The 24,918-nt window shown below is 44.6% G+C and overlaps 1 protein-coding gene across 8 annotated transcripts in view; it reads right to left on the reverse strand.

Annotated features, from left to right (window-relative positions):
- The window catches only part of LOC141057365 (tRNA N6-adenosine threonylcarbamoyltransferase, mitochondrial-like), a 212,344-nt gene that overhangs the window by 41,176 nt on the left and 146,250 nt on the right, over nucleotides 1–24,918 (reverse strand). For 7 of the 8 annotated variants that reach the window (XM_073553949.1, XM_073553951.1, XM_073553946.1 and 4 more), the window contains exons 6-7: nucleotides 16,452–16,582; nucleotides 7,168–7,239 (exon numbers count right to left, since the gene is read on the reverse strand). The exons of the other annotated variant lie outside the window; for it this stretch is intronic. In XM_073553949.1, the coding sequence (XP_073410050.1) occupies nucleotides 7,168–7,239; nucleotides 16,452–16,582 (203 nt within the window). The remainder of the gene's footprint in view (nucleotides 1–7,167; nucleotides 7,240–16,451; nucleotides 16,583–24,918) is intronic. 8 annotated transcript variants of the gene reach the window in all.

Below are 24,918 nucleotides of genomic sequence, written 5' to 3' on the forward strand. Positions count from 1 at the left end.
CCCCAAATGTTTAAAATGCCCGGGCATGGTGAAAAAAAATTTTTTTTCCACAAAAATGATCTTTTAGTCCTCAATTTGTTATTTTCCCAAGAGTATCAGGAGAAATTGGACCCCAAAAGTTGTTGTCCAATTTGTCCTGTGTGCGCTAATACTCCATATGTGGGGAAGAAACACTGTTTGGGCACACTGCAGGGCTCGAAAGGGAAGTAATGACGTTTTGGAATGCAGACTTTGATGGCATGGTCTGCGGGCATCATGTTCCGTTTGCAGAGCCCCTGATGTACCTAAACAGTGGAAACCCCCCCCCCCCCAAGTGATCCCATTTTGGAAACTAGACCCCCTAAGGAACTTATCTAGATGTGTGGTGAGCACTTTGAACCCCCAAATGTTTCGCTAAAGCTTATAATGCCCGGGCGTGAAAATATAAAATCCTATTTTGATTCCTCATAAATGATTTTTAGTTCCCAATTTTTAATTTTCCCAAGAGTAACAGGAGAAATTGGACCCCAAAAGACGCTGTCCAATTTGACCTGAGTACGCTGGTACCCCACATGTGGGAAAAAACTGTTTAGGCACATGTCGGGGCTTGAAAGGGAAGTAGTGACGTTTTGGAATGCAGACTTTGATGGGTCTGCTGGCGTCATGTTCCGTTTGCAGAGCCCCTGATGTGCCTAAACAGGAAAAAAACCCACATGTGACATCATTTTGTATACTAGACCCCCAAAGAACAAATCTAGATGTGCCCCCAACTAAACTAATGTAAATTAGTAGTGAATGGAGGTGTGGTACAGTTTGAAGCAATCCTTCATACACAGGCCAGGTTTTTCGGGGCAGGTATCGCACTGGTAAATGGTGTCCTTGCGTATTCCCTTTTTGTAACACACTCGGCCCCTTTTTTGTGGCTTACCTTTTCTACCAGTTGGCGGGACCACCCCCGGAAAATGCTGACCTGGTACGATACGAGCACCTTCCGTTCCGGAAGTACTGGGACCCGCTCCTTCCTGAGTGCCAAACATCAGGGCCTTAACCACTACCTCCTGGAAATGAAGGTACAACGTATTGGTGTGGCGTGCACATTGTGACAGCAGTAATGCGTTGAGCATTGCCATTTGTACGATGTGCACGGCCAGCTTTTTGTACCACGCCCTGGCCTTTCTGAGAGCATTGTACGGTGGGAGGTATTGATCAGAGAGATCAACGCCCCCCATGTTTTTGTTGTACCCCACGACACAGGTCGGTTTGCTGACCTGTGTGGAGGTACCCCGTATAGTGCAGAGGGTGCTGCAATCACAGTGTATGGTGGTCAAGTGATGGACATCCCTCTTGTCCTTGTACTTGACCACCAGTAGGTGGTCGCTACATTGGGCTCTGCTCTCACCTTTTCTGAGCATCTGCCCAAGTAGCGTCTTCGGAAGGCCTGTCTGATTTTTGCGGACAGTACCGCAGTCTGCGGTACCTCGCGCAGATAGGGATTTGTAGAGTGGGATGCGGTATAAAAGTTATCAGTGTAGAGGTGATAACCTTTATCCAGCAGTGGGTGAACCAAATCCCACACAATTTTCCCACTCACTCCCAGGACAGGAGGACACTCAGGGGGTTCAATCCTGGTGTCCTTTCCTTCGTAGACTCTAAACCTGTGAGTGTACCCTGAGGTACTCTCACAAAGTTTGTAGAGTTTGATTCCGTACCTGGCCCTCTTACTGGGCAGGTATTGACGGAATCCGAGCCTTCACTTGAAATGGACCGAGGACTCATCCACGCTGATTTCCCTTTGGGGCACGTACACTTCAGCAAACTTTTTGTTGAAGTGTTCCATGACCGGCCGAACTTTGAACAGACGGTCAAAGTTGGGGTCATCTCGTGCGGGACACTGCATTATCGGTATAATGCAGAAACTTGTGGATGGCCTCAAAACGCGTCCGGACCATGACCATTCGGAACACTGGAGTGTGGTATAAAATATCAACACTCCAATATTGCCGAATTTCCGGCTTCTTCAGTATCCCCATGTGGAGGACCAGGCCCCAAAACTGCATCATTTCAACTGCAAAAAAAACCCTGTTTGGGAGAGAAGAACAGACAATTCGCGGCGCCCCAAGTGCGTAAACACAATATTGTAGTCTTTAAAGGGTGCACAATTTTATGCACTCACCTGATAGAAGACTAATATAGCTTTGGATTATGTATCCTCAAAAATCCTTCCTTTTGGGATACTTCTCAGAAAACAGGGCTTGCAGCTTACCTCGGGTGGATCCAAGTGAAAGAGCCAGGTTCAGGCTCACACAGGATGAGTAAATCAAGAAAAACACATCCAGCCCATAAACGGCAGCGCTTCTCAGGTCTCACATCCAAAGATGATATTCCATATTTTTTATTTCATAGGTTAAAAAAGAGATACAGAGTTTTTAAATGCACCTCTAAAAAATGTTGTACCTGTGGGATCCTAGATCACGGGGCTAAAACCATCAAATGTAATAGTACTGGTGAGATCTTTGAGATTTCACAAAGACTCAGCTGTATCAGTGATTTTGTTGTATATGTAATCACATGGAGTTGCGGTTTGCAATATGTGGGACGCACTGTGCAGACACTGCGGTCACGCATTAATGGTCACAGAAATAGAGCAAAAAACGGCTTTTTAAAACATAGTCTCTCAAGGCATCTACTAATTAAACATAACAAAATTTTTAACATAAAAGTAACTCCGGTGGAGCAGATACCCTCTGGTGTTGCAAATAGGAATGCTCTTTTAAACCGGAAAGAAACGTTTTGGATATATCGTCTGGGAACATTATATCCAAATGGATTGAATGATATCGTAGAGAGAGTTTGAACGTTGCTTTTTTTTTTTTTTTTCTCTCTCTGGGTTTTTTCCCCTTTTGGGGTTTTTTTTTTCTTTTTCTTTTTTTTTTTTTCTTTTCTGTTTTGCATATATGTTGTCAAGGTTGTATCAATCAGTGGGTGTGTTCCTGAACTGTGTTCCTGAACTTGGTCCACACCCTAAATCAAGTTTCTGAGACTGGGATAAAAGGTTGCTACTATATATAAGTGTAACTGAATTTTATACTATTAGGATTTGTACTGTGTTTTTAGGATACCTCATGAAGGATATACACTGTATCCGAAACGCGTTGTATCTCTTTTTTAACTTATGAAATAAAAAAATATGGAATATCATCTTTGGATGTGAGTCCTGGGAAGCTCTGCCGTTTATTGGCTGGATGTGTTTTTCTTGATCATTTCAACTGCGTCCACATGAGACCAGTTGGAATATGATGAACGTGGGTTTTCCGCCAAAAATTGGCGCGCATACAAATTAGTTTACTCCACCATGAGGTTAACAAAATCCTCAGAGAAAAAGACTTTGAAAAAGTCTATTTCAGTGAGGCTGGTGGTGTCAAACTTGATTCCTGATTCTGCCACAAAATCAGGAATCAGTGGCTCGTAATTTTCGGTGGGCGAAGTCCATACAGGGTCTACTGAATCAGCTTCGGGCATGGTGGGCGCTGCCTCATCTTCTGTCCTGGAGAATCTGCGTGGCGGTTCCGCAGGACCCGAGGATGAAGATGAGGAAGAGGATGAAGAATCCGAAAAATAAAGAAAAGTCGGATCCTCGTCCTTGCTATCAGTGTCGGAGGCAAGGTAAGAATATGCCTCCTCCATTGAATAGCGCTGTTGGGACGAACGCGATGGGCGAGACATTTTTTGTGAAAGTGGTGCTTGGATATACTTTATTTATAACCATGTGTATGTGTGGGGGGCTAGTGATTGGTGCACACTATCCTGTAAAGAAAAGAGGAAATGGGGAGAAAAATACCTGTGAAAAGAAAAGTCTAAAACAGCAGGCCCTAGCTCTGATAAGTGAACGGCGTCACTTATCAAAGTTCAGTGGCGGCTGCTGGGTGTGTGTACAGGTGTGGTGCAAGGGGGGGTGAAAAAAGGAAATCAGCAGGCACAAGCTCTGATAAGTGAACTATGTCACTTATCACAGTTTGGCGGCTGTGGGATGCAAATAAGGAGTTGGAGCTAAGGGGGCTGCTAAATGTGCGCACAGAGGTGGCGCAAAGGGGGATGGAGGGGGTAAAAAGAGGGGGAAGGGGGGATGAAGAGAGATCGGACAGGGATCAGGGATTAGCACTTCCACTTGTAGTTAGGTGGTGCAAAGGGGGGGTAAAAAAAAGGAAATCAGCAGGCACAAGCTATGATAAGTGAACTATGTCACTTATCACAGTTTGGCGGCTGTGGGATGCGAACACAGAGTGGCGCAAAGGGGGCTGCTAAATGTGTGCACAGAGGCGGCGCAAAGGGGGATTGAGGGGGGTAAAAAGAGGGGGAAGGGTGGGGATGAAGAGAGATCGGACAGGGATTAGCACTTATGCTTGTAGTCAGGTGGCGCAAAGGGTGGATAAAAAAAGGAAATCAGCAGGCACAAGCTATAAGTCAACTATGTCACTTATCAAAGTTTGGTGGCTGTAGGTTGCGAATATGGAGCTGGCGCAAAGGGGGCTTAGGGAAAAAAAGCAAGCACGAGTTGATTGGTGAACTGCGTCACCAATCAACGCTCGGCGGCTGCTAAATGTGCGCACGGAGGTGGCGCAAAGGGGGGGTGGAGAGGGGGTAAAAAGAGGGGGAAGGGGGGAGTGGGGGATGAAGCTAGATTGGGGGGATAAAGCTAGATTGGGGGTGAAGCTAGATTGGGCAGGGATCGGGGATCAGGCAATACTTACAGTTGTAGGGTTTTCTTTCTTCTTTCTTTAGCAGGTATTGTGATGCTACAAGCTGCTGTGGCACCACAATACCCAGCACACCAGGAGAACCAGCCATATGACTGCTCTCTAGGGAATCCTCAGCTAGTGTGAGCACCCCCTGCAGAGTTGTCATACAGGTCACAGGCAGGTCAGGGACCGGTCACAGAGCGGTCACTTCGCTGCTGTGAACTGTCATTGGTGGGATCAAATGATAACATCGATCCACCAATCCCTGCACTTCCTGGTGACCATGACAACCGCCTAGGATCAGAGCTCACAGCTCCGATTCAAAGGCAGGTCATGCCCAGGTCATCAGCACGGCACAGAGCGGTCACAGAGTGACCGCAGCTGTGCCCTGTGGTTGGCGCCATCGCCGATCTAATTGATCGTGCCAACCAGTCCTGCAGGCACTGCTGGGCCTGTATCAGGTCCCTGCCTAGGATCGGTGCTAATACAGCACCGATCCGGACCGATACGATCGCGCCAATCCGGGGAGGGTTTGCCGGTGCCTGGCGTTGCCAGGCACCGGATCCTGGATCGAGTACATCGGTACTCGATCCTAGCCTAGGACATCATTGTTTCAGCCGCGCGGATTGGCTGAAACAATGAGAAGCGCTGTGATTGGCTGTGTCGATTTCAACAGCCAATCACAGCGCTCGGGAGGAAGGGAGGGCGGCGACAGACCCCAGGATGTTGAGGCCATCTACAATAAGGTACGATGGCATCGGAATTTTAACGCGATCATCGCGACTTAAGTCGCGATGTCGCATTAAATGCCATGACTTACTCTACCGTCCCTGGAAATTAAGTCCCAGGGCACATGGATGGGATAGTACGTCTCATGGCAGAAAGGGGTTAAACACAGTTTGTAATGTTAAAAAAATTGGTAAAAAGCCAAAGGGCTGAATACCTTTGCAAGTCACTGTATATAATGTCATTCAAGGCTTGGTATTTAAACCCAAATGGGTCTTACACTCATTGCCTGGGGATCGTAATACAGACCCCTACTGTCTCCTAGCCATTTGTTATTGTACTTTTGAGCTGTATTGATATTGTCTCTCTGTTTTGGGCCATATCCTTGTCTGTCCCACAAGACGCTCCATGCAGCACTTGTATTTCCTGAATTCTGACTTTGGCATAATCCTTAATCTGGCTCCGTCTATTACCATAAATATCTTGCCAGTATCTGTTTCATTCATCCAGTACTGGTCAGTGGCTTACCTGTGACTTTACTTCTGGATTTTAAGTTGTCCTAATTTTTCCTGTCTATCTTCCTGTTTACGAGTCCCTACTTAGTTCCTGATCCTGACTTCACCACTGTCTCAGCACTTATCCATTACTCCATGACTTATAATACTTTAAAGTGCAATATGTTTGTAGAAAACAGTACAAGAAATAAACACTATGCGCAAAGAGCAGCTGGTATATTTCTATATTATTGTTTGAGCACAGTACTTCAGGTGAGTCTACAGGCTGATAGGCATTAGTGATTTTATTTTAGGTTTAATAATCCAGCAAGGTTGGACATCTAGCAACAGCCGTGTCTCATTGATTTAAGATCTTAATTTGATCAACACTGGAATTATTTGACTATTAACCAGAATTTAAAAAAAATAAGCAACAATTAACTTTGGTGTTAAAACAAAGTAAACGTTCTGAAAAACAATACAAACTATTTATTAATGAATTGAAAAGTTAATGCAGGTGCTTCTCACAAAACAAGAATATAAGCAAACATTTAAATTATTTCAGTTCTTCAAATAAAAAAAAAGTGAAACTCATTATATAGAGCCTGGATGTCTTCCTGGAGAGTAACAATATTGTATCTTACAGTTATTAGATTCTTTAGAAGGACGTAGATCTGGGGATTTATTCTGACGGAATATAGGCTGAACTGGATGGACAAATGTCCTTTTTCGGCCTTGCTAACTATGTTACTATGGATCTCAATTGTTTATTTCTGTTAATGTTGATGATTATGGCTTACAGCCAGTGAAAACCCAAACGTCATTATCTCAGTAAATAAAAAAAACTTTATAACACCAGCTTGAAAAATAATTTTAAAATCTGAAATGTTGGCCTACTTAAATGTATGTTCAGTAAATACACTTTTTGTATTGAAGAACTGAAATAATTTAACTTTTTGATATTCTAATTTTGTGAGAAGCACCTGTAATTAAGAGTCCTCAGTAGATTGTGCCTTTTAATGGCTAATGGAAAGCATGATGACTACTAACAACAAGCTTTGGACACAACTTCCATTTCTTCATGTTATAAAAAGACCAAAGTATTGTAAGAAGATTGCTATTTGTCATCGTCTTTTGGGCAGCCATTAAAAGCACCAACTACTGAGTACACTCAGTTTTTATCTTTTCTATACACTGATTTACACAAACAAGTATAAGACTGGAATCATTACCTTGGTTCATAACGTATGTCATCTAGATTTTCAAAAACTCCAGCACCAATGCGCAGTCTCTCAATACCATTCCTAAGAAATAATGGTTTGTAAACTGTAGTAACAAAATTATTTTGAGTGCATTACCATATACAAGATCCCTATTTATCACTATAAAAGGGCTAAAATGATGACAAGTAGGCATGAAAATGGATTTTAAAATGTGAAGCCTCGTCTAATCCTTAAACCCCCAAGGTCTCAGTCACACATCTGTCTTTTCACGTACGTGTTCTGTATTCTTCAGGGACAGAACACATACCAATCATAATCTAAGGTGTCAGTCATATGTCCATGTTTTTTATGAACCATGTGAACAGAAAAGTAATCATTGAGATGTGTCAGTTTTTGATCCTTCTAAGGGATCAAAATCACCCATACAAGTCTAAGGGTCAGTGAAAATCTAGGACAGCACACAGATGGCAGCAATGTACAATCCATGTGCGGTCTGTGATTAACATTGTCATGTATAGAAGCTTGGTAATTTATTTTTTGCAAAGGAAAATTACTAATGAAACTCTGATGGTAAAAACTGACACTGACCAAACACTGATGGAACTCGGACCCAAAACACTGATGAACTACAGATTATATTCTCATGTATGAGAAAAATCACTGATGTCAGAATAAGGCCTAAGAGCCAAGCCTAATTTGGCCTTAAAGGGGTATTTCTAGCTCCTAGAGTCTATTCCTTTATGTAGTAGGTGTAAATCTAAAATTGGGACACAGAGCGCACAATAGGGTGAAACCCTATGGAGGGAAAGTAAGAGAGTGATGGTTATGCTCACCTGGTGAGGTTGTGACAGGCATAACTCCTATGTAGGCTTGAAAAAAAAAAATAGCTGCTGCTGTCCCGTGGCTAGTGGGTAAATCCTTCAGGAGATATTGGATCCATTTGGAAAAAGACATAGGGGGGCTGCGCTGCTGGAGTGAATCAATTCTTCAGAAAGGATAATGAGAGAAAGGCTTTTTATTCACGACGCTTTTCAACAAATATTAACCAAACCATGTGTTTATCCAATTGAATCCAATATGTAGTAGGTGCAATAATAATAATAATAGAAAATACCACCAATTAGAAATGGAGCATAGCTCTTCTAATTAGCTTTTAGTGGTAAGCGACATAGCAAATTACCTGTCATTATATGCCCCACACGTGGGGTAAGCGATATAGCTAATTAGTAGAACTACAGTGGGTACAGAAAGTATTCAGACCCCTTTAAATTTTTCACTCTGTTTCATTGCAGCCATTTGGTAAATTCAAAAAAGTTATTTTTTTTTATCATTAATGTACACTGCACCACATCTTGACTGAAAAAATACAGAAATGTAGAAATTTTTGCAAATTTATTAAAAAAGAAAAAAACTAAATATCACATGGTCATAATTATTCAGACCCTTTGCTCAAACACTCATTTAAGTCACATGCTATCCATTTCCTTGTGATCCTCCTTGAGATGGTTCAACTCCTTCACTGGAGTCCAGCTGTGCTTAAACTGATAGGTGTGTGCCTTTCCAAATCAAGTCCTGTCTATATAAGACCTCACAACCCACAGTGCATGTCAGACCTATTGAGAATCATGAGGTCAAAGGAACTGTCCAATGAGCTCAGAGACAGAAATGTGCAAGGCACAGATCTGGCCAAGATTAAAAAAAGAATTGCTGCAGTACTCAAGGTTCCTATGAGCACAGTGGCCTCCATAATTCTTAAATGGAAGAAGTTTGGGACCACCAGAAGCCTTCCTAGACTTGGCTGTCCAACCAAACTGAGCAATTGTGGGAGAAAAGCCTTGGTGAGAGAGGTAAAGAAGACCCCCAAGATCACTGTGGCTGAGCTCCACAGATGCATAGGGAGATGGAAGAAAGCTCCACAAAGTCAACTATCACTACAGCCCTCCACTAGTTGGGCCTTTATGACAGCGTGGCCTGAGGGAAGCCTCTCCTCAATGCAAGACATATGAAAGCCCGCATAGAGTTTTGTAAAAAACAAATGAAGGACTCCCAGACTATGAGAATATTAATTAATAAATGAATTATTTTTGTAAGAAATGTTTCATACATAGCTGTGAATCAACTGACCATTTCACTCTAAGGCCGGGTTCCGATGGTGGTATGGAAAACATGGATTTTTGTGATAACTCACCGTAAAATCTTTTTCTCCGAGACGCTCATTGGAGGACACAGATACTGTGGGTGTATGCTTCTGCCGCTAGGAGGCTGACACTAAGTGAAAAAAAGAGGTTAGCTCCTCCTCCGCAGTATACACCCTCGCCCCTATTGCGGGCGGAAATCAGTTTGGTGTCAAAATCAGCCTTAATACAGGTACAACATGTCCAAATAAAAACACCACCCTAATATCAAACAAGTAAATGCATATTAATTAAACAAAACAAGAGCCAACTGGCTAATAGGGTGGGTGCTGTGTCCCCGATTGAGCGTCTAGGAGAAAAGGATTTTACGGTGTTATCACAAAAATCCATGTTTCTCCTTCGCCTCATTGGGGGACACAGATACCGTGGGACGTCCTAAAGCAGTCCCTGGATGGGAGATTGACTCACCGATCCAAACTACATGCACCTCTTGTTTAAAGGTGTGCCACCGCTGCTTGGAGAATCCTTCTACCCAGGCTCTCATCCGCCGAGGCCTGAGTATGGATATTATAATGTTTGGCAAATGTGTGTAGGCTGGACCAGGTTTCTGCCTTGTAAACCTGCTCCGTCGAAGCCTGGTGCTGAAGCGCCCAAGAGGTACCCACTGCCCGAGTAGAGTGCGCTCTGATCCTTCTGGAATCGACGTGTCTTTAATGCGGTAGGACTCCTGAATAGTCAAACAAATCCATTTGGCTATGGTCGATTTTGAGGCAGCGAGTCCTGTTGTGAGTTCATTTTCCCCTTCACCATTGAGGTCTGATGAACTCCCTCTTCTGGTGAAGGAAGGTAGTGAGGCTGATTACCAAGCACCTGGGTATGATGATGATGACTGGGTGATGGGAATTGCTGACTGGATATAAGGCAGCTGACGCCCTTCTGCCTTGCTGGTGATCTCTCTGAGGGATTCTAGGAGACCAGTCTGATTCCTGCTCCTCAAAAGCTAAGTTTTCTGCACTGCTTTTTGCATTTGTGTTTTGGTTTGTTTTGCCTTGTTTTTCTGAATTTCTGCCATTCCCTGCTGGGGTGAGTTGAATTCCTTTTTGCTCTGTCTTCAGAAAATACCTGAGTGCTGATATAGTCTTTTTGAAGCCTAGCGTCTTCAGGGCCTTTTTCCCTATCAGCCTGTTGGCCCTTATTTTGATAGGGTTTTTGGCGGATTGCAGACAGCAGCTTTCCTATCCTGTCCTATTTAGTTAGCTTGGGCCCCATCATTTGCTCAGCCTATCTTTCTATCTGTGTGAGTGTTTTTTCATCTTGCTTCACCGTCATTATATGTTGGGGGCTGCCTATTGCTTTTGGGTCTGCTCTGGGGCAGTTTAGATTTCCCTTTCTGTCTTTAGGCTATGTAGTTCTCCGGCTGTGATCGAGGGGTCTAGGGCACTGTAGGAACCCCCCACGGCTACTGCTAGTTGTTGTTGTTAGGTTCAGGTGTCTGCAATCCGATAGCTGCCAACTTCTCTGGTTTTCTGGACTTAGCTAGTATTTCTGTTTTTGCCTCCTACGGTGACTCATTCATAACAGAGTCCCTTCCTGCGCCCTTCGGGGAGCACAAACAGTGTGTCCGTCTGATGAAAGAGTGCCGTCCTCGACGCGTACCTCCGGAGGGCTCTTACCAGGTCTAACGTGTGAAGAGCCTTTACCACATGGTGCACCGGTGCTGGAAAAAAATGAGGGCAAGACAACATCTTCATTAATGAGAAAAAAGGACACAACTTTCAGCAGAAAAGGAGAGGGCTGGTCTGAGCACCACCTTATCCTTATGGAAAGTGAGGAACGGAGCTCAGCAGGATAGGGCCACCAGCTCTGAAACGCGCCTAATAGAAGTGATGGCCACTAGGAACACCACTTTCCGGGAAAGGTACCTCAGAGATATCCTGAAGCGGTTCAAATGGAGCTTCCTGCAGAACACTTAGGACCAGGTTAAGGTCCCAGGCGTCCATAGGTGCCTTATAGGGAGGTACCAAGTGGGAGACTCCCTGGATGAAAGTCTTCACCTGAAAATTTGGTTGCAATTCTGCGCTGGAACAGGACGGATAAGGCCGATATTTGTCTCCTGAGGGAACTTGGGGCCAAGTCCGAGTTTAGGCCTGACTGGAGAAAAGCCAAGATGTTGGGGATCGAGAATTTCAGCGGAGAAACACCGCGGCCTCGACACCAAGCAAAGAACACCTTCCAGGTGTGGTGGTAAATTCGTGCTGAAGCAGGTTTCCGGGCGCTAACCATTGTGGTGACCACCTTGCTCCCAAACCCTGCCTGGGTTAGAATCCAAGATTCAACGGTGCATTAGATCTGCGTACCACGCTTGAAGGGCCAGTCTGGGGCCAGCAGAATCGCCGGAACCCCTTCCGTCTTGATCTTCTTGATGACCCTCGGCAGTAGTGGCAGCGGGGGAAATAGATATGGGAGGCGAAACTGGTTCCATGGTAGAACCAACGCATCCACAGCGATTGCCTGCGGGTCCCTAGCCCGAGCGACATCTTTGGGATGTAGAGACCACTCTCCGGACGCAAGACCCTGCCGGCTGAGAAAGTCTGCCGCCCAATTTTCCACGCCTGGGATGTGTACAGCCGAAATCACTGAGTGGTTTGCTTCGGCCCACTGAAGAACGCGCCCCACCTCGCGCATGGTTGCTCTGCTGCGGGTGCCCCCTTGTAGATTTATGTGAGCCACCGCCGTGGACTTGTCCGGACAGGGCGGCCTGCTAGAAAGTGATGAAACCTTTGCAGGGCCAGCCGAATTGCTCGTATATCCAATAAGTTGATCAGGAGGCGTGCCTCCTGTGGCGACCACTGTCCATGGGTTGTGTGGTGGCGAAACACTGCTCTCCAGCCGAGGAGACTGGCGTCGGTTGTCATCCCCAACCAATGGTCTGGGGGGAAAGATTTGCCCTGGGTCAGAGAGGAACCGGTTAACCACCATCCGAGCGACTGCCTGACTTGAGAGGACAGTCGGCACTGCCGATCGAGCGTGAAAGGATTCTTGTCCCAGGCTGACAAGAGGGGGTGCTGTAGGGGGCAAAGATGGTACTGGGGGAATGGTATCACTTCCATTGCTGCCACCATTTTCCCTAGAATCCTCATCCCGGATCGGATGGTATGAGGGACTGGTTGGCGAAGTGTCCGGACTCCCTGCCGGAGAGCTATCGCTTTTTCCTGAGGGAGAATTACCAACCCTCGGCAAGTGTCGAAGATCATTCCTAAGAAGGAAATCCTCTGAGCTGGCACAATGGATGACATCTTCGCATTGACCAACCACCCTAAGCGGGCAGGAGTGTCTAGCGTGATACTGACATTTTCCTCGCATCCCCGTATTGACGGGCCCTTGACCAAGAGGTCATCCAAGTAAGGCAAGACGACTATGCCTCGAGAGTGCAGTATGGCCATGACAACTGCCATAACCTTTGTGAACACTCTGGGAGCCGTGGCTAGCCCGAAGGGTAGCGCTACGAACTGAAAATGTCGACTGCTGATGGCGAAGCCTAGGAACCTCTGATGAGGAGGAAAAAATGGGAATATGCAGATATGCGTTCTGGATGTCGACCCTCGGCAAGTGTCGAAGAGAATACGTGGAGGGACACTTGCACATGCTCGCCCGTTGTTGGTTTGGGGAAATCGGACCCTTTCAAGAGGATCCGTTGCCCCTGTCTCATCTTCATGGGAAAAAGACAAAAAAAAGTCTGGAGAAAAACCAGACGTGTGCCTCCATGGACACTAAGCAACAAACTGATTTCCGCCCGCAATAGGGGCAAGGGTGTATACGGCAGAGGAGCTAAGGCTGGTTTCACATTTGCGTTTTTTAGCGCTGGAAAAAAACGCAAATGTGCGCATGCGTTTTTTCCCCTATATTTAACATGGGTGCGCATACCTGCGCGCTTGTAAGCGCATGTATGCGATTTTCATGCGCTGCGTTTTTTTGGGGTGTGCGTTTGTATTTTCCAGACGCAGCATGTTGCATTTTTTGGCCCTGCAAAAAAGCGCATGCGCACATATGCGCACGTTTTACGCTAAAAATGGCCATTATAGCCTATGGATGCGCATATGTGCGCACTGGCATGCTCATGTATGCGTTTTTTTGCATATGCGTTTTTTTTTTTTAACCATGGAATTTAGGGGTTTGGGTTAGAGTTAGGGTTAGTTAAGGGGGTTTAGTGTTAGGGTTAGGGTCAGGGTTAGGGTTGGGGTTTGGGTCAGGGTTAGGGTTAAGTATGGTTTGGTTAAGGGTTAGGGTCAGGGTTAGGGTCAGGATTAGGGTTAAGTATGGTTTGGTTAAGGGTTAGGGTCAGGGCTAGGGTTAGGGTTAGGGTCAGGGTCAGGGTTAGGGTTAAGTATGGTTTTGTTAAGGGTTAGGGTCAGGGTTAGGGTCAGGATTAGGGTTAAGTATGGTTTGGTTAAGGGTTAGGGTCAGGGTTAGGGTCAGGGTTAGGGTTAAGTATGGTTTTGTTAAGGGTTAGGGTCAGGGTTAGGGTCAGGATTAGGGTTAAGTATGGTTTGGTTAAGGGTTAGGGTCAGGGTTAGGGTTAGGGTCAGGGTTAGGGTTAGGGTTATGGTCAGGGTTAGTGTTAGGGTCAGGGTTAGGGTTAAGTATGGTTTTGTTAAGGGTTAGGGTCAGGGTTAGGGTTAGGGTCAGGGTTAGGGTTAGGGTCAGGGTTAGGGTTAGGGTTAGTTAGGGTTTAGGGTTTGGGTTAGGGTTAAGTATGATTTGGTTAAGGGTTAGGGTCAGGGTTAGGGTTAGGGTTAGGGTCAGGGTTAGTAAAGTCATGGTTTGGGTTAGTGTGAGGGGCCACCTAATGTTGGAAAAAACGCAAACGCGGTAAAAACGCATACAAACGCATAAAAACGCATAAAAACGCTGCGTTTTTTTCATGCATGCTCATAAAAATGCTTGAAAAAAACGCAGCAGTTGTATGCTTTTGTATGCGTTTTTTCAATGCGTTTTTTGCGGGAAAAACGCGCTGCGAAAAAAAGAGAGTGTGAAACTAGCCTAACCTCTTTTTTTCACTTAATGTCAGCCTCCTAGCGGCAGAAGCATACACCCACAGTATCTGTGTCCTCCAATGAGGCGAAGGAGAAATCATTTGCTGAATATGATTGACAAAGTGTGCAACTTGTGGTCATTTGCGCAGTGGATGTGCAGGAGTTGCCTTCTATAGCATGCAGTAGACCAGACTAGGGCACAAAGTGTTTTTTTTCCCATTAGCCAGCGAGTAAACTGTTGATAAAGTAGTTACTGGCCAGTGAGCTTCTCTGTACAATTCCTAGTAGGCAAAAACCCTATAGCAGAACTGTGTACCTTTGTCAAGCTGTAGCCACCAGGGTGCACCATCAGCACCTTTTGACAGCTGACAGAGGTATCAAAGAAGTCAACAACCAGCACTGGGCCCTTCTTGAATGTCTATTGCTACAGGTGCTTCTCACAAAATTAGAATATCATCAAAAAGTTAATTTGTTTCATTTCTTCAATACAAAAAGTGAAACTCATATATTCTATAGAGTTATTAAGAAAAGAGTGATCTATTTCAAGTGTTTATTTCTGTTATTGTTGATGATTATGGCTTACAGCCAATGAAAACCCAAAAGTCATCATCTCAGTAAATTAGAAAAATCAACAAAAAACACCTGCAAAGGATTCCTAAGCATTTAAAAAGGTCCCTTATTCTGTTTCAGTAGGCTCAGCAATTATGGGGAAGACTGCTGACTTGAAAGATGTCCAGAAGGCAGTTATTGACACACTCCACAAGGAGGGTAAGCCACAAAAGGTCATTGCTAAAGAAGCTGGCTGCTTACAGAGTGCTGTATCCAATCATATTAATGGAAAGTTGAGTGGAAGGAAAAAGTGCACAAGTAACTGGGATAACCGCACCCTTGAAAGGATTGTTAAGAAAAGGCCATTCAAAAATTTGGGGGAGATTCATAAGGAGTGGACTGCTGCTGGAGCCCTTGCATCAAGAGCCACCAAACACAGACATGTCCAGGACATGGGCTACAAGTGACACATTCCTTGTGTCAATCCACTCATGACCAATAGACAACGCCAGAAGCGTCTTACCTGGGCCAAGGAGAAAAAGAACTGGACTGTTGCTCCAGTGGTCCAAAGTGTTGTTTTCAGATAAAAGTAAATTTTGCATTTCATTTGGAAATCAAGGACGCAGAGTCTGGAGGAATAGTGGAGAGGCACACAATCCAAGCTGCTTGAGGTCTAATGCGACGTCTCCACAATCAGTGATGGTTTGGGGAGCCATGACATCTGCTGGTGTAGGGCCACTGTGTTTTATCAAGACCAAAGTCAGTACAGCCATCTACCAGGAAATGTTAGAGCACTTCATGCTTTCCTCTGCCAACAAGCTTTTTGGAGATGGAAATTTAATTCTCTAGCAGGACTTGGCACCTGTCCGCCCTGCCAAAAGTACCAATACCTGGTTTACAAACAGTATCACTGTGCTTGATTGGCCAGCAAACTCGCCTGACCTTAACCTCATAGAGAATCTATGGGGTATTGTCAAGAGGAAGATGAGACCCCAGACCCAACAATGCAGATAAGCTGAAGGCTGATATCAAAGCAACCTGGGCTTCCATAACACCTCAGCAGTGCCACAGGCTGATCTCCTCCATGCCACTCCACATTGATGCAGTAATTGATGCAAAAGGAGCCCCAACCAAGTATTGAGTGCATTTACTGAACATACATTTCAGTAGGTAAACATTTCAGATTTTAAAATCATTTTTTCAAGCTGGTGTTATAAAGTATTCTAATTTACTGAGATGACGACTATTGAGTTTTCACTAGCTGCAAGCCATAATAATCAACATTAACAGAAACAATTGAAATAGTTAACTGTTTGTAATGACTATATAGAATATGAGTTTCACTTTTTGCATTGAAGAACAGAAATAAATTAACTTTTTGCTGATATTCTAATTTTGTGAGAAGCACCTGTATATTGGGAGTGTAACTGGGTAACACTGATGCCCTTCTGCGAGTAAATCCAGATGGATTAAGGGTGTCTTAACTTACTGTGCTTTTAGATGTACTTGTACATCCAGATGTGGTTATGGAAGTGGTTAGGTAAATAAGTGAACATTTCCAACCTTGTTATCTTACCAGGCAATCATAACACCATTGTCTGTGCAGAGGTTTGGTGGAGGACACAACAAAGACATATCGAGATCATCTGTTAAATTTTGTAGAACTTTGCAAATATATTTATTGCTGGCAACCCCTCCAGATACAACCTAAAATAGGAACATACAGACAGTTACTGTATATAGCCTTACATTCAGGACATCTATGAATATCAACTCAATCTATTTTAATTTGTCTTTAATTTGTCAGAAATTTATTTTCAAAATTTTCACTGGTTAGGATCAGAATGGCAAATAAAAATGCACAAAAGTAGAGTGTAATAATTTTATAAGATTTTAACTTGATAAAGTCTGGGAAATAATTTGTTTAGTTTAGCACAGAATAATTTATAGGGTCAGTTCATACATGGTCAGTTGACAGCACTTGTTTTATTGAATCGTATAATGACCATAGCCTGGGGATCAGTGACCATAGTATATAAGCATTGCATTTTAAGACAGATAACTTTCCAAAGCTAAGAACATCACTAGAGTGTATAGACTATAGCTTCATGTTCATAAATCAAAAAAATGTGAATTATTCACATGGATGACAAGAAGATACAGTAGCCCATTTACCGTATATATTCGTGTATAAGCCAACCCGTGTATAAGCCGACCCCCCTAATTTTGCCACAAAAAACTGGGAAAACTTATTGACTCGCGTAAAAGCCTAGGGTGGAAAATGCAGCAGCTACTGGTAAATTTCAAAAATAAAAATAGATACCAATAAAAGTAAAATTACTGTAATTGAGACATCAGTAGGCTAAATGTTTTTGAATATCCATATTGAATCAGGAGCCACATATAATGCTCCATACAGTTTATGATGGCCCCATAAAATGCTCCATACAAAATACACCCCATATAATGCTGCACAAAGGTTAATAATGACACCATAAGATGCTCCATAGAATAATATGCCCCATATGCTGCCCCATAAAGGTTATGGCCCCATAAGATGCTCCATAGAATAGGCCCCATAAGATACTCCATAGAGTATGCCCCCATATGCTGCCCCATAAGTTGCTCCATAGAATAGGCCCCATATGCTGCTCCAAAGATTATGCCGCCATATGCTGCCCCCATAAGATGCTCCATAGATTATGCCCCCATATGCTGCCCCATATGCTGCTCCATAAAATGCTCCATAGATTATGCCCCATATGCTGCCCCCTTAAGATGCTCCATAGATTATGCCCCAATATGCTGCCCCATAGATTATGCCCCCATATGCTGCCCCCATAAGATGCTCCATAGATTATGCCCCCATATGCTGCCCCATAAGATGCTCCATAAATTATGCCCCCATATGCAGCCCCCATAAGATGCTCCATAGATTATGTCCCCATATGCTTCCCCATAAGATGCTCCACAGATTATGCCCCATATGCTGTCCCATAAGATGCTCCATATATTATGCCCCCATATGCTGCTCCATAGATTATACCCCATATGCTGCTGAAAATGTAAAAAAAAAAAAAAAGACAATCACCTCTCCGTCACTGGGGGACAGGTGCCGGTGTCTGCCGCGTCCTGTCAGTGATGTTCAGGCAGCAGAGGGCACAGCGTGCACTAACCATGTCATCATGCCCTCTGCTGCCTGAATGTCACTAACAGAGGACGCGGCAGACAGCGGTGAGCAGCGTTGGAACGGGGGACAGGTGAATATAGCGTATACTTACCCCCTCCTGGCGTGGTCTCTGCATCATTATTCTCCCACGGTTTCCCTTCCTTCCTTCAGTGGTCACGTGGTACCGCTCATTAAAGTCATAAATATGCGCATATTCATGACTTTAATGAGCAGTACCACATGACCACTGAAGGAAGGAGCCTGAGACCGTGTGACAAGCAGGGGGGCTGCAGAGACCATGCCAGAGGGGCTTAGTATGATCTGACACCCCTGCCCCCCCTCCCCACCGACCCCCTGGCATATATAACTCGCGTATAAGCCGAGGGGGGGACTTACAGCCCAAAAAAATGGGCTGAAAATCTCGGCTTATACGCGAGTATATACGGTATTCCTATGGGAAGCACTCACAAAAAAAACCTTAAAACAAATTAAAAAATGAACAAAAAGTTAAAATCTAAATGTTGCTAACAATAAAGGTAAAATGAAAAATAAATGCAAAAAAAAAAAGAATTTGACCCTGATGTTATAGTCTACTTTGAACTTCAGGATGGAGCATCATTTTTCAAATATCACTTGTGTCTCTTTGTGTGGTAATGAGCGAATTTGTTTGAAAAACAATTGCCAAACAAAAATTCGGCATGAATATTGCACATTAGGATTCGTGATTGGAAACACAAGCAAAATTTAATAAAATCGGGGAAAAAAAAATCTGTAACATTCGGTAAAAAGTGCAGGAAAATATTTGCGTGGCCACAAAAGTATTTGCAGCACTTTGGCTACAATAATTGTGGTGTAAGATGAGCGTTGGGCACGTGTTTGATGAGAGTAGGGGGTTTGCAGAGCTCAGTGAGCGGCTTGCTTATAAACTGTAATTTTTTTTCTAACTTTATGTGTGCACATTGTGGCTAGCCAATCAGGGCGCATGAAACATCCACAATGTTCTGACACAACGGCTTGTGTCACTGGCTGCTGAAATCACATGTCCCTGTTCATATAAAGAGCGGACATCTTGTTTTAGCACCATTTTGACACTGCCAATCAGGGCGCAGGTAACATCCACAATGTTCTGACACGTTGGGCACGTGTTTGATGAGAGTAGGGGGTTTGCAGAGCTCAAGTGAGCGGCTTGCTTATAAACTGTAATTTTTTTTCTAACTTTATGTGTGCCCACTGTGTGTGGCTAGCCAATCAGGGCGCAGGAAACATCCACAATGTTCTGACACAATGGCTTGTATCACTGGCTGCTGAAATCACATGTCCCTGTTCATATAAAGAGCGGACATCTTGTTTTAGCACCATTTTGACACTGTAACAGCAAAGAGAGGCCGCTCCTGACAATGGCACTGTTAGCAGCTAGATTTTAGCTAGTTAGCCAGGCAGTTGTTTCTTAATAGTTTAGCAAGGAAGTGTCCTGTGTGGCTGTGAAAGTGACCTTCCAGCATTTTTTGCAATTACTGAGGTCCACAGACAAAAACAGCAGGGCACATTTCTAACAAGTGTGTTGTGCACTGCTTCTATAGTGCTCCATGCACGAGTATACCATTCTAAGGCTACTTTCACACTAGCGTTTTTTTGCGCTGCGTTTGGAGCGCACATGAAACACATGTCAAAAGTGCATGCAAACGCTGCGTTATTTTGTATCATTATTGTGCGCATTACAACAAAAAATCGCAGCGTTTTTATGCGTTTGTAAGCGTTTTTCATGAGATTGCATTGTTATGCCCAATAAACAGGAGAAAAAATCCTTGAAAAATTCTTGCAACACACTCCACCAATGGGACACCAGTGGGCGTGTCTATGGAAATTCTTTATATAGACCCTGTTTACACCTGAATTCTCCACATTTGCTTGCATTTGACTTGAGAAACACGGATCTGCGCTGGAAGAGCTTTGACTTTGACTTGGATCTGGACATGAGGACGGCTCAGGCTTATGCCGTTGCTTGCCATGAACAGAGGGAGAGAGAGAGGCAGCTAAGACGGCAGCAGCAGCGTATGTGGATACATCCCATTATTGAACTCCGGGAGAGCCGTGGAGCGTACCACACCCTCTACAGTGAGCTACAGGCAAACCCGGAGAAATTTACGGATTATACCCGGATGACCCAAGAAACCTTTAACTATTTGCTTGGTCGGGTCAAAGAAGTCATCCGGAGACAGGACACACAGCTCCGGTGTGCAATTACTCCTGAGGAACGGCTCCTGGTCACATTAAGGTAGGTAGTTTTGCTAAACCAATGCCTGTTGATTTTTCTTGCTTGTGACATGTACTTTTCCAAATCTGGCATAATTACAGTTCTGCCATGTCGGTAACTACAAGCTGCGTTAATTTTTGGATGGCATGTATTGAACCAAAGGCTGCAGAATTTTTTTTTTTTAATTTAACATGTTAAAAAAATTATGTATACACAAATATTAATTATTGTTTTCTTTGTGTCACAGATTCATGGCTACTGGAAAGACCCTCTCGTCACTGCACTTCTAGTACTGGATTGGAATCTCCACGCTGTCTGGAATTGTAGCGGACACCTGCCAAGCTCTCTGGAACATTCTTTGTCCCGAATTCATGCCCATGCTAACCGCAGAAAAGTGGTTGGAAATCGCCGAAAGATTCTGGACTGTCTGCAATTTCCCTAACTGTTTGGGAGCGGTAGAAGGCAAACACATCCGGATTATCAAGCCCAAAAGAACAGGCTCTGAGTTCTTTAACTACAAAAAGTACTTTTCTACTGTACTGATGGCTATTGCGGATGCAGACTGTATGTTTATTGCAGTGGACATTGGGGCATTTGGCCGTGGGAATGACTCCCAGGCTTTTAAGACCTCGGTCATGGGCAGGAGGTTGTATGGCAACAACTTCAAATTCCCCATGCCTCGGTCTCTTCCCAACACCGAAGGTCCGGCACAGCCATTTGTAATGGTTGGTGATGAAGCGTTCCAGATGTGCCAAAACCTGCTGAAACCCTACTCCAGCCGGGACTTGGACCACAACAAAAGAATTTTCAATTACAGGCTCACCAGGGCCAAGAGAACAGTAGAGTGTGCATTTGGTATCCTTGTATCTAGATGGCGCATTCTTGGCACAAGCTATTAATCTGAAACTGGAAACCGTGGATGAGGTGGTCAAGGCCTGTGTTGTTCTACTTAACTTTGTACTCTCTCAAGAGCACCCAAACTTTCATCTTGATGATGTTGACCCTAATCCATTGCTTGAATTTACACAGCACCCTCTCAGGTCATCCGTTGAAGTTGGCCAAATAAGGGACCAATTTGCGGCATACTTCAACTGAGATGTAGGACGGGTGGAATGGCAAGAGCAAATGGTTTAAAAAAATATTATTGCATGTTCTTTGTATGTTAATAAAAAAAACCTGTTTTGATACCTGTACTGAGTGCATTCTCTGTTTTTACACTCCCAATACCATTAGCAAGTAGCCAGGTGTATCAGTGAATTTATGATGCTGTGTTTTGTGCATGATTTCACTAATACTCCAGAGTAGGTGACTATATAGATTATGTGGTTATTTACAAGGTATATCTATAGTTCCTTGCCTTTTTGTCTAATAGTTAAATGAGAACAATAGATATGCCTTGCACTCAACACCATCCTCTATAGCCATGGTTTTCAAAATGTAGTCCTAAATGTCAACCAACATATCATGTTTACTTTTTTTTTTTAATTTTTTTAACTCCAATTTAATTACTAAAAACATGCTATGCTGTTTTGCTTTGAATACTGCAGTTGGGAAACCCTGCTCAATTCAGTGTGTGCAATACACCAGATATCTCGATTACTGACGTTTCTTGCGTCAGTCTTGGAGAAATGTTTTGTCAACGAAACCAATCTACATGACTGGTCTTTTTCACCGCAGTGTCAACATTCTAGTAATATTGCACAGACAGATTGGATCCAGCAGGGTTCCCCAACTCCACTCAACAAGGTCCACCACCAGATCATGTTGTAATGAAATCCATAGCTCCGTTGATAACTGTTTCACAATAGCCCAAAAAAAAGAGGATTCCATACAACATGATCTTTTGGTGGACCTTGAGGACTGGAGTTGGGGAAACCTGCTGGATTGAGTATGTGCAATATTACTAGAATGTAGAGACTGTTGTTGAAAAGGCAAGTCATGTAGATTTGGTTTGTTGATATCACACATATCTCCAAAACTGACACAAGAAACATGTCTCACACAAGAAACAGTAATGGAGATATTTGTTGTTGCAAAAACGCTAAGTGTACGGCGCAGTGTGTGTACGGCGCAGTGTGTGTAGTCAGCGAGAGACACAATAACCATTCCAAATTTTTTGAAAGCACAAGTGCACATTTATTTTGTAACAAAAAAGAACCAAAAAAAAATTTATTAGGAATGACATTTGGGGGAAGATTGGGAGACTTTGGGTGTGTGGAGAGACGAGGAAGGACTGGAGGTAGAGGAAGGGGTTCTAAAAGAAGGGGCGACAAAAGTACTGGGGGAAGGGAGCTCTGGAATGGACATTGAGCCAGCTTGGGACACATTAGGAGGAGACGGTGGATGGACAAACAAAGTTTTTTTTTCCTCTTCTTTGGCGCAGGAATATCCTGCCCGGACCGACTTGCAGCCTGTGACCGCCTTACTTTTGTTGACCGCCTGGTAACGGTGGACTGTGGCGTTGCCCTGTAAAATAGGGAATGCGGATCACCCCTTTGCTGCTCTGTGGTGGCGGTGCTTCTAGAAGTGGCGGTGCTCCTAGGAGAGAAATTTGGGTCGGTGCTCTGAGCAGGAGGCTGCCTGTCTGGAATCTCATCCAAAGTTCTTGGGGGACTCAGAGGAGGAGAATTGGTGGCGGTTATGTTGACATGAGGAGTGGTGGGGGTGCTCCTTTGCTGCGGAGTGCTGGCGGTGCTCCTTTGCTGAGGAGTGCTGGCGGTGCTCCGTTGCTGCGGAGTGCCGGCGGTGCTCCGTTGCTGCGGAGTGCCGGCGGTGCTCCGTTGCTGCGGAGTGCCGGCGGTGCTCTGTTGCTGCGGAGTGCTGGCGGTGCTCATTTGGTGTTGACTGGTGTTGTCGGTGGCCCAAGCAGGTTCTGTGGTGGTTTGCCTCCAAGCTGGTGGTGCTGTGGCGGTGGTGGTGCTCCATACAGGAGCAGCGCTTGCCATAGTGGTGGTGGCGGAGGAGTGTCCAGCAGCACTCAGACTTGAGGTGGTGTAGTGATGTCCGGCTTCGCTGGGAATGGAGGTGGCCGTGCAGTGGTATGCAGCAGAAGTCGGTAGTGTGGTAAAGCGAGTCAGCGGTGGAACTGTTGGAAATGACACCACTGACTGCTGAACATACCGATTCTGCTGCATAGCCTACAAGTAAGCAGCGTTGCAGGCCTGTAACACACTCAGCTGTTGCTCAGGACTAAGGTGTTCCGCCATGCCCTGTTCAATTTTACTGAAAAAATGGTGCGTTGGTCTGTTGAGGTCGGCCTCCAGACGGTCAAGGCGATGGTCAACAGAGTGGAAGCGGTGTTCCATGTGGTTAAAACCACGTTCCATGTGGTTAAAAGCACATTCCATCAGAGAAAACTGCTTTCCGTTCTAGCGGCCAGCGCCTTGAGGCTGGCCTTAAAGGCCTCGCTCAGGTGCATGAACTCGGGCATGACATTCCTGTCCAAGGCCCTCTACCGCTGGCGGGTAGTGCCCGCATAACCAGTGACAGAGACATGGGACAGGGGAACACCTGATGGACCAGCATCCTGGTCACCAGCTGTCTGTGTTGCTGACCTGCAAGATGCTTCCTGGCTGTCGGATGGCTGGGACGGGTCCGAGGTCGATCGATGAAGAACCGCTCCCGGGACAGGTTGCAGGGTGTTGCTCCAAGTGCTGTGGAAAGAAAGGGAAAACATGAGCATTATGCATTTACAAGAAGCATCACCTGTGGAATAGAAAAGCACATAGTAATAACAAACCAAAAAAAAAAAAAACACTTACGCTCTGCTGGCAAGGACCAGTCTCAGGAAAGCCAACTCGCGATGATAGCGGTACTTTCTTCTGCGCCTTGACGCAGAACCACTCCGAACCTGTCCCTCAGCATGAACATCAGTGTTGAAGCAGTCCTTCATCGAGCGCCAACGTGTGCGGATTTTGTTCACTGTTGGGAAAAAAAGAAAAAAAATATTAGAAAATGCACTTAAGGCAACTTAATTATCAGCACACACACCGGATAGAACTTTGCAAACAGTCAATGTTGCAGCACAAATAAAATTCTAGACACAATGCAGTCACTGTTGATACTGAGGACACTGCTATGTTTCCTGCTAGAATATATGTATCAGCGAAAACAACAGTATCATCAGGAGCAAGAGTGAAAACAGGATCAAGACAGCAGTTGAAAAAGCAATCACAGTCTTCCACAAGGCATTGTTGTTTTAAATGCAAGAATATATCTTGCCAAAAAAAACACCAGCACCATCAGGACCATAAATCAATGCAGCAGTTGAAGATACAAATCAATCACAGTTTTCCACAAGGCATTGGTGTTTTAAATGCAAGAATATATCTTGCCAAAAAAACACCAGCACCATCAGGACCATAAATCAATGCAGTATCACAGAGCATCTTTATACTTACTGAACGCCCTTTTTGAAGCTGCAGAGGCGCTGTCCCAGCCATCCATCATCGCTGCGGCCACCTCATTCCAGAGCTACCGGGTCACCACTGTGTCTTTGTACTGCTGGTCACGGCTGGCCCACAATGGGATACGCTCCTCAACAAGGCGGATAAGGTGCTCGTTGTCGATGTAGACTTCGTCATCCTGTTGTGGAACCTAGAAAAAAAATATAGAATGTTT

Source organism: Dendrobates tinctorius, unplaced genomic scaffold (genome assembly GCF_039654945.1).
Source record: "Dendrobates tinctorius isolate UK_male_01 unplaced genomic scaffold, ASM3965494v1 ptg000204l, whole genome shotgun sequence".
NCBI lineage: Eukaryota > Metazoa > Chordata > Amphibia > Anura > Dendrobatidae > Dendrobates > Dendrobates tinctorius.